The 11042-nt window shown below is 37.9% G+C and overlaps 1 protein-coding gene across 6 annotated transcripts in view; it reads left to right on the top strand.

Moving 5' to 3' along the window:
• The window catches only part of LOC131144427 (protein FAR1-RELATED SEQUENCE 3-like), a 32449-nt gene extending 26810 nt beyond the window's left edge, over nt 1–5639 (top strand). For 3 of the 6 annotated variants that reach the window (XM_058093067.1, XM_058093069.1, XM_058093071.1), the window contains one exon: nt 5277–5639. In XM_058093067.1, the coding sequence (XP_057949050.1) occupies nt 5277–5321 (45 nt within the window). In that variant the 3' untranslated portion in view covers nt 5322–5639. Of the gene's footprint in view, nt 1–5192 lie in introns of all 6 variants that reach the window. The other 3 variants (XM_058093068.1, XM_058093070.1, XM_058093072.1) reach the window with 1 other exon arrangement.
• Nucleotides 5640–11042: the final 5403 nt, after the last annotated feature.

Here is an 11042-nt window from a genome sequence, read left to right on the forward strand (position 1 = left end):
ATCTCTTTATCTGTCCATCTGTCTGTCGGTGATAACTCGAAGAGATGTCAAGATGTGACCTGAATATCCTGAAAAACTCTATTAAGAAGTTGTCAGTGAACATTAAATCTTGGTCACAAATAATAACTTGGGGAACACCCCAATGTTTCACAACAGTCACAAGGAACAATTATGTCATCTCCTCTGCCAAACAGTACTTTGGTGCGGTCATGAAAGTACCATACTTCTTCCGCTCCCCCTTGTCTTGTTGGCAAGTGAGACAAGTTTTGGTATAATCAACCACATCATCCCATGTGTGCGGCCAATAATACCTCCCCAGTAATTCTGTCATTGGAGTCATTCTCCACGAATACCCCTCAACGAACTTCCTGCAGTATTTAGTAAGGCCAAGAAAGGAACGCAACTCCTTCACTGTCGTGCGGATCTTCCGTTCTTGAATCATCCTTACCTTCTCCATACCCCTCCTATACGACCTTGTTCAACCACTTGACCAATGAACTTGTTGCTCTGCCGGGCGAAAGAGAAATTCGCCTTCTTCACATCCAGAATGTTTCCCCTTAGCCTTTCGAACACCTTCCGTAGATGATCTTCATGTTTCCTCTGAAACAACACTGATGCTCCCAACGGTGTTTTGGAAGGGCGAACACATCCCGCTTCCAATTCATCAAGTTGCTTCCCCAACTCTACTATCTCTCGAGGCGCAATCCGACATGGCCCTTTAGCAGGTGGTTTCACTCCTGATGACAACTCGATCTCATGCTTCACAGTCTGTCGTGAAGGCAAATTGTGAGGCGGCTTATTCGGCAACACCTCCTTATACTCATCCAACACTGCTTGGATGATCGTAGGCTCCAGCTCTTGGCTTACTTCTTTGTCTACCACTACCGTGGCTAGACGTGTCTGCTTACCTTGACCCAATGCCTCATTGAGTTGTATGGCTGAAAGGGACTTCCTGTCGTCTCCTTTCGTTGCAACGACTTGCACCGTGCATGAGTGATCTCCCATCAGACACAGGGAACTAGCCGAAGGCATCAGCACTGCCTTCGTCCCCCTTAGGAACTCCATTCCTAGAATGACTGGAAAGTCATCCAATGGCGCCGCTGTGAAATTCGCATGACCTTCCCACTGTCCAAGCTTTATAGCCACTTGCTTGGCTTCTCCCAGAGTAGGCTGGGCTACAAAGTTAACTGCTTTCATGCGTCCTGTATCCTTCTTTAAGGATAAGTTGAGTCTCCATGCTTCCAATTGCTAAATAAAATTATGAGTAGCCCCCCTATCCACCATAGCGCGAGTACTCTTCTCATTTATCCTCAAGTCCACAAACATTAACCCTTTTGCTCGTGTAACTTTTGGTGTTTTTTCCTGCTTTTCCAATGCGTTCACCAACCGCACTGAACCCACCCTCGGGGCATCATCTTCTTCCTTCTCACTTTCCATCCCTTTTCTTGAAGTAGAAGCTTGTAAGGCATTGAGTAAACTCTTGTGTTTACACTCACTCATTTTGTGAGATCGATCACACAAGTAGCATGAAATTTTACTCTTCCCGTTTCCATTGGGTGTGTTGAACCCTTGAGACGAGGAAACTTCCTTTGAGATTGATGATTTAGAGTTGGCTCCCCCACTCTTGGGTTGGCCATTCTTTAAAGACTTTCCACTGTTTCCCTCTCCGCCAGACCGTTTGGACGAAGCGGTATCATCACCAGCGTAGTCAGTCAAACGTTCTGCAGCTGTTTGTGCAGTTGACAAGTCTTGAACCCTTTGCCTATGAAGTTTAGTTCTTACCCATGGTTTCATCCCCTCTAGAAAATAGAACAACTTGTTCTTCTCCGACATATCCCGAATATCCAATATTAAAGCAGAAAATTGTTTCACATATTCGCTGATCGACTCCGTATGCTTGAGATCTCTCAGTTTTCTCCTTGCATTATACTCAACATTCTCAGGAAAGAATTGGGTCTTGAGCTCTCTTTTCAAGTCTGCCCAACTATCAATTACACAGCTTCCATTTTCAATTTCTCTGTACTTGATACGCCACCACAATTTGGCATCACCAATCAAGTACATGGTCGCAGTATTCACCTTTGCCTGTTCTGAGGCCATCCTCATAACGCGAAAGTACTGCTCCACATCAAACAAGAAGTTCTTTAACTCCTTGGCATCTCAAGCACCCCCATACGTCCTGGGTTTTGGCACCTTGGTCTTGTTAACTCCCGGAGTGTTGGAGTTTCCCATAGCAAGAACCATCACATTCATCTTTGCATCCAAATCTGCCATCCGGGCCTGCAAAGTTTCAACTGCGTGGCGAAAGTCCTCTGACATGTCGCCTATCAAACCTGTTTGATGTTTTTGTGATCCCATCACCTCATCAACAGTTTTCTCATCTAGGCTACCTCCGCGGTCATAGTGTTGGTTATTGTCTCAACCTGTGCTTCCAGCACGCTGATCCTCTCAGCAGTGTTTGGTGCCATGGTCACTTACCAAAGCTTCCCAAATCCAACAACGAAGGCAATCGAATTCACCTAGCAACTCAACCTTGGGCTCTCACCAAGTGTCACCGACTTGGCTCTGATACCAAATGTCACGGTTCGACTATTTTCACACCGTTGTGAAGGGTTGTGCGGCGCTAGCTAAAACACTCTTGTTTAACTAGCCAGCCAGCCTATCGTTTACCAACATTCTTTCAGATAGCAGTGGAAACAGTAATCAATTCATGAAAGCCGTGGCAAGCAAGCAGTAAACATTGAAGCAAACGTAATTCATTAACAAATCCTGCGTTGACATGGTGTACTTAGCGAGGGAGGCAAGTAGGCTAAACACGTTGACAATTGCTAGTGAGTTTTACAATGACTGATGAACACTCACTCTCCCCTAAAGAGGTTTTTATGTAATTATCATCCTGGCACTAGGAAACATCAAAGTGACCGAGGAGTCATACTGCCTTATTTGGCTTACAAAGACTCTACTAGTAGAAAATAACCCTACACTAGTATTTAAATGATGAAGACCCATCCAAAGCACGCGAGATAAGCGGTCACAGGCAAGCATAATGCCCTGAACAAGTTTAGCTCGTGACACTATGGTATGATAATTTGGAATGTCATTTATTCACATTGTACGCTGATGGAAAATTTTATCCAAAACTGCATAGCAAGTTCACCTGGTTTATGAATTGTGTCAACAATATTATAGAGAGTTAGAAAGAACAATGCAATGTAAATTCGAAGAGGAATTTCACTTTCTGTTGTGGCCATCTCATATCCAACAACCCCCACCACAAAAACAAAAAGAAAAGAAAAGAACATAGCCCTAATTGGGGTTTTGCATTTTCTCCCACCACAAAAAAGAAAAAAGAAAATAAAATAACATAGTCCTAATTAGGGTTCTGTATCTCTCTTTAGTTCAATTTTGCCCATCCTTGTGTATGTCATGCATTAAATTTCTATTTTCTTAACTGCACTTTTTGCCCTTTTTTTTGGATGTGTGTAAAGTGTGAACCCTAGGTTCATTCTAATTTGATACTAGCTATAATGGCATTAATCTCTGTTAATGTTTCAATTAGAACTTATTCTAAGCAAGTTGAATTAGAACACCTTCTAATTCTTCTAGCGACAGTAGTACTTCCATTATCCATGAGTGACATTTAACAGGATATCATGGCAATCCAAATTAGATAAGTTTGTAAAAGAACTATTCACTAAAATTACCATGCGATAGAGGTAATTACTATCAAACCCCTAGTGCTTATGTAATCCTGTATTTTCCCTGACTTTGTCCGTGTCAACCAACAATTCAAAGTACCTCGACTTTTTTAGAATAGATCCGAGTCAAATAGCAATGATTCGAGGTACTTCATTTTACACTATTTTGGAAACCTAGACTCAATCGTATGAATATGTAAAATGCAGGATTTCTAATCCTAGCAGGAAAAAGGAGCGAAACGGATACTCAATCTAAAGTGAGTAAGCTGAATTCCATACCTATCCCTTAGGTACATGTAGAATTCTGTGGAAAGATATATTCGATGAAAGTCGTATGTACAACTTGGAGGGAGATCTTTCATATCTTTTGAGATCCGAATGTATGTCCAACTGGAATAAATATGCCTCCTTAAAATGGGGCGAGAAACTTTTATCTAATACTCATTTCATCTTGATCAGGTGTCTCTAAATTATGTGTCAATCAGTGATGATAGGAAATCCCCTCTCTTTATTGAGTAATAGATCCCATGTTGCACTCTCATGTATGTTCATACTTAAGCCACTGAACTCAATCCATATGTTTTTGAGATTTACGGTGAGAATATAAACACATTGCATGGTTAAAAGTTTAAAATCTCTAGTGCAATACAACTATGAAGCATTAGGTCTAGGACATACACAGGCAGTAAAACTCTCGCACAATACTTCTATGAAGCATCAGGTCGAGGACACACAAGCAGTAAACTCTATAGATATCCTTAACATGATCACATTTATGGTATTTGTTCTTTAGCAAGCACCCGTATGTTCATCTTAATATCCTTGTAGAAGTGACTTGAGACCAGTCTTTTTTTTTTTTTGTTGAGACCAGTTACCCATAGAAGACATGACATAATCTATTCTAGATTGACAATGTCTAATCCACAATCCCGTGATTAGGAGCATTTAGTAATTAAGTAGTAAGAAGTACAAGTCTCATATTTCTCAACTTAGATTTTATCGGCTTATTTATGCCAAAAAGACAATATTTTTGTGACTTGCCTTCGTTAATTATGATTTGGAAATATGAAAAGCTGTCCTAACCATGGCCTTCAGGGCAGACTAGTAATAGAGTCATCTCAAGTTCTATTGCAAAAGAGGAACATCATAGAAAGGTTGAACTGGGATTGGGTGTTGCTCAGTTATGTTTTAGCCATGCTGAAGCCCTGTGAGTGCTCAGGTGTTGCTGCTACTTCGTAGCATTGCTTGATTGCCATTAAAATGTAGCGAAAATAAAAGGCAAGGCAACGGAGATCTTTCAAGAGCTTTGTGGTTGAAGTGGCTGTTTCAACATTTTTTTTTTCCTAAAATAATAAGTGTGTGAAAAGCAGCTGTACTTTTAATATTTTCTTCCTGGAGGTGTTGTTTATTTATTTATTTATTTTTTTGTGGGGGTGGGGTGGTGCTGTGCGTGTGTGGGTTGGAATTTGATTGCTGTATGTTGGAGAATTGCAGGCCAACTTAGGTGCTTAGATGTTGATTCCCCTTTTTGGCATGTCCGACAGAGTGGTCTGAGTTGTCCTATGAAAAATATGACAGGTTGGATCTTCTTCAGGACCACTACAGAAGAGGCAACGGCAGTAGGATCATCTTGCCTGGTTCATCTCTGTCATCATGATGTCGCTGCTTGCCTTGTTCGGTCTCCCTGCTAATACCATCTCAGCAATTTTAAAGTTCTGTACGTGCAAAACCCCACCACCATCTCCAAACCCCACCTCCCCCCATATATGTATATATGTATATATATATATATATTACATTGTGAAGTATTGATGACCGTTTTGATGAGCAGTGTAATTGTGTGGGTAACCTTGGACATCCACAAATCGTACTACACCTATAAATTATCTCTTTGGTTGATGGATGGAATGAATAAAAAATTAAGTAATAAATTTAATTTAATTTATTCGATTTCAATTCCTTATCTTTTGCGAGCATTTAAAATATGTGGCTTTTGAAAGTCAGTGGGGGGCATGATGATGAGGCACCCTTCCATACAAATTGTCTGGTTGGATAATTGGGTTTTATATTGGTGACTAGCGCCTCCACCATCTCACAAATGCAATCGTTGTGAATTCAATTGGATTCATGTCAGAGAATATTTTACCAATAATTTTAACCATGGGGCATCACATTTTAGTCTCATCTCATAGGAGGTGCAGGATAAAAGCGAATGCGTGTGTAGTACATAGCTACGTGCATGCACGCAAGGGTAGATAAAGGAGTGATTGATAGATATATGAGAGACTAACGTGTGCGTGTGAGTGTGGGGAAGAGAGTGAATGCTTGACCGTTTTGGGTGGAAAACGGGTTGAAATTTGACGAGTGACTCGTGATTTGTCCGTTTAAATTGAATTTGAGTTCAATACAAGCTGACGTGTTTATAAACGGGTCAACTTGATGGGTGACCTGACTTGAGCTCGTAACACGTTTAATAAACGGATCAATTCGGACCCAATTTATTTATCAAACGGGTTAGGCTGGTTTGGGTCATGTCGGGTGATCCGTTTATCTTAATATATATATAATCTAACCCTACGCACCTATCCTGTACCCATAACCCATTACCCACTCTGCTCGGCACTCACAGACGCCCAGGTGCTGTCTTGCGCTTGGCACTTGGCAACTAGCACCACTACCCTGCCCAAAAAAAACATACCAGAGTACCAATGAATTTGCAGCCGCTGTTAACCGAGAGAGAGACCCTAACCCGATCTTGATTCTCGGAGTCTGCCATGTCTGCCACAGGAAGCTCTCCACTGCCAGTGGCATGGCAATCCGCATCCTCCAAGTCGGTCCACAAAGAGCGTCGTCTCCAAGTATCTTTTTCTTGCCACTTTTTTTTTTTTTTCCCATTTATGACCCGTTCGAACCTAACCCACTAACCCTTTTTGCCACCCCTAATTCTATGCATGGCTAGGACAGTGTGCACTTGCATACATGGCAAGGGGTGGTTGGTATCTCTCTCATAATTGTACGCTCATATCCTTCAAGTTAAGCAGGCTGAGAGTACAAGATTTGATTTAATTTAGAGATCAAAAGACTTTTAAAATTAGGCAATTTAGTCACACTATAAAAATAAAAGTTAATGGTAACTCCATTTAAACTTAAAGACCCATTATCTCATCTTATTCACTCAGTATCTATTCAAGTCGAGGCAATCGAGCCAATATGCATTGAAAATTTGCTCTAACCTTGCAACTCGTTTGAAAAATAGCATGGCCTCCACCCAAGCCAAATCTTATCCTTCCCAAATTGAGCCAAAGCATGTATTTGATTTGTTTAGCTTCTAATATGCCTAATAGACTATTGTTTTTTACTGTATTGGCGTACCAAAGAGATAGCCAAAGTTCATATTTGAACTGTACAATTCTTCTCATAAATATTATTATTATTATTATTTATTTGCTTATGTATAATCCTTGCTTTTGAGCAAAGCATCTTTAACCTTATCTTTTTCTATTTTTAATTTAATAATAAGAGATGAGGTATCTCCTGCACTGAAAATTTCTTTCCAGCAAGCAGGGGGAATCTTTATGTGCACTTTATAGACGAGAAGAGCTTTTTGATGATTACTAATTTTGCGGATAGCTCTGTTAAAGATTCTTACAGACACCGCGGCAGGCATCTCACCAATCAGCTTTATTAAAACACCTACTGAACCAGTCATGGGCGTGTAAAAATTGCATTTGATTATTAGTATCTGTATTATTTAGTAATAGATCAGTTATAAAAAAAATAATTTAATAATTTAAATAAAAATGAAAAAAATTATTATTATCATACAAAAATATTATTATAAAATCTTTACCAATTCATAAAAAGAAATAAATAAGAAATAAGAATATGCAATAGATATAGTAATGTCATTAAGGATATGTATGATAAAGTAATGACAAGAAATGTTTAAAGAATTTCCCATCGCAATAGGGGCGAATTAAAGTTTTATGTTGAGTCCATATTTTTTTACTTTAATAATCGATGAACTTGCTAAAAAGATTTAAAATAAGATCTCGTGGTATATCTTGTTTGTAGATGATATTATTCTAATCGATAAAAGTAGGAGTGGAGTAGAATATGAGTTAGAACAATGGAGAAAAAATTTAGAATCTAAAGACTTTAAAGTAAGTAGAATTAAGATAGAATATATGAAATGAACTTCAATCACACGAGAAGAACTTCATTACTTTATTTTAATTTTTTAAAAAGTAAAATAAAGGAAAATCTTTTCTTTTCAAAAGATTCGATTCATAAGTAGCGCTCTAAATAAGGAAGATAGATTTTAAATTATCTTTAATTTGCGATTTAAAAGGCATAGCATCCTAAAACACCCATTTCAAGAATGGTTACAACACTTATCCTATGTGAGTGTGTGTATTTCACTTAAAAATTAAATTTTTTTAGAACAAGATAGAAAATAACCCAAATATACACTTGCAGGATTAGGTGGGTTGACCAATTGTAGAGAGTGGTCGACTGCCTCTTGTCAGTTTTCATTTTATTTTGCTTGATTGTTGGAATTTGTGTATTCCCAAGAGGGAGGAGGGATGAATTGGAAATTTAAAAGTTCTAGATCAAATATTTTGTAATCAGTATATCACAACCTAGAGTCTGTCTAGAACAAGTATTGAATTTACAGATAGATGAAGTAGCAGTTGATTTGCACCAGTGTATGCTTCCAGTATTTCCAAGCAATCACAAATAAAATATTTAACAGTTTAATGCAATAAATTCAGCACATAAATCTCATCAAGCAAATACCTGAAAGTAAAGCAGATGAAGTAAGAGATAACACAAGATATGTTATCGGGGTTCGGCAATCATGCCTAAGTCCCCGCCTCATGCTACACCATCTATGAGGATTCCACTAAACCTTGCCCACTTATGGGTGGAGTGGCACCGATTACACTATCATCTCCTTACTGGGTGAGGAAATACCTCAGGTCACATTCACAGGGTTGACTCCAACTTTTACAATCCACTCCTTCACTAGAGTACACCCTCTTTAAGCCACGTCTGGAATACAACAATCAGTACAAATTTATGTACAATACAAGTGCTTCTATACTAAGCAGATATGTACCACAATATAACCAATGCACTCCTGTATGATAGATATTTATGCTCAATGGAGATTATGTACTTAATCACTTAAAAAAGATATGTCAGTCAAGTAATATAAGAGATGATGTTAAGATTGATCTTTGAATTAAATAGGTGTAAGCCAGTAATGGCATTTCAAAGTTCTATACTTCAAAAAACTTTATTTCTACAAAAGATTTTTCAGTTATAAAATCAGGTGATAGTAAGGATTAGCTTCTCAAAAATATTTTTGTATTAAGCACAAAACCTAACCTTTGAATCTTACAACAAAGATGCAAAGATTCTCAAGCTTAAAAGAGTTATCCTAAGATAATATTTATCAATGAAATAATATGGGATCAACTCAAGCTAACTCTCTTAAAAAGAATAATTTCAACAATAATGAATGAAAGAGTATACTAGCTTTGAAGTATATGTATGAAGCTCACAAAGATACACACTCTTCAAATTGCAACAATAATGCAAATGAAGAGGATGAAATAAATGCGCTCTTATCAAAGATGATTTTGCAAAGAAGAATCAAAGAGAGTGTGTATATTATGCTTGAAGAATCAAAGTATATAGGCAATAAAAGCTAAAAAATTTCAGAAAGCATTTTTATTTAATCAAATTGCTAATCTCTCACTAATTTGGACAAATGATGGGGTATATATATATAGAATTCCCAAATTGTTAGACCGTTGGGGACATAGAGGAAATTTTGGAAAAAGTTAATGAAAAATTAACCCCTGATTAGTGCGGTAAAAATAGACGACCCAAGAGGTTTGGTCACCTGGCACCTAGGGTTGGTCGCCTAAACACTCACAAAGATTTAAAGTTACTTTTCGGGTTCGGTTGATCGTGGGCAAAGACTGGTCAGTTGAGCCAAGCGATTTCCTAAGCCTTCGTAGGTTTGGTCGCCCAGTGAATGGTTCGGTCAGCCGGTTCTTGACATTTGGTCACCTGGAGCTCTTTTGAACTAAAAGATTGGTCAGTCGAGGAAGGTAGAGCAGAGGTTGGTCGACTGTGGACGCTTAGTTCAAAGTTGGGTCGGTCGACCGAGCCGTGGTCAACATTTTGACTCTAGGCAAACGATGGTTTGGTCGACCGTTAGATTATAACTCAAGGGTGGTCGGTCAATTGAGGACATTTCAATTTACAATTTTGTCCTTAATTTGACCGAAGTCTTCCAAAACCTTTTGTAAGTTTTAAGCAGTTTTGAAAAATATTTTAGGTGAAAGGTCTTGTCCCTATGGTCATTCTATGGCCTTTGAGCATTAAAGTCCTATCATGCATGAGTTGCAGTTATTACAGACTATAACAAACCTAAAAATTTAATTGCAATTACAATAAAGAAAATTTTTCTTCATTCCCTTTTGCTCTTCAAGTGCCATCTTGTGGTGTGAGCATTTGGTTCCTTATGACATCAACTGTACCTTTACCATACATACGTGCTAAGGTTAATCCTGTATAAAAGCTCAAGGCACAGGTAAGATACAAAGAGATTTGTCATTATCAAAACGAGATATGACTCATAGAGTCAACATTGATGAAATTCAAAATTCTCACCCCTTACCCCATCTAAAGAGGTTTTCATGGAATTCATACAGAGACATAAACCTAATGGTAATTCCACTATTTGGATGCTTTAACAAATTCCTCGAACAAAAACAAAGAGAAAAGGAAAATAAATAAAGAAAACAATCAAGTTTTTTAGTTATAGCTGAATCTACCAAGGTAGATTGCCTACATATCTTTCATTAGAGGAATCAAGCCACATGTAGTTTCAAAATATTTTCAAAAATGTTTTTTAGAAAACATTTTGGTGATTGTTTTTAATAAAACACTTGAAATCATTTGGAAATCCTTGAGAACACTTGAAACCTTATTGAAAAGTAATTTATCCTTGATTAGAAAATTGGGGTTTTTAATGAAATTTCTGTAGAATAGAGATTAAAATCGAGTTAAAACATTGAAATTCCCTTTTTCCACCTTCAAGTCATTTCATGTGTTACTTAAAAAAAAAAAAAATGGTTTTTCATTGTTTAAACTTGTAGAAGTTGTAGAATTTTGGTGGGAGAAGTACAAAACCACCTTGAAATCAATGTTTGAAAACTTGGAGAATGATTATGCTTCAAAAAAGTTGCGTAATTAGGCGTTTAAAAGTATTAATTAAGGATTACAATTTTACTTCAATGCCTAATTACATCCAATATTTTAATA

Source organism: Malania oleifera, chromosome 12 (genome assembly GCF_029873635.1).
Source record: "Malania oleifera isolate guangnan ecotype guangnan chromosome 12, ASM2987363v1, whole genome shotgun sequence".
NCBI lineage: Eukaryota > Viridiplantae > Streptophyta > Magnoliopsida > Santalales > Ximeniaceae > Malania > Malania oleifera.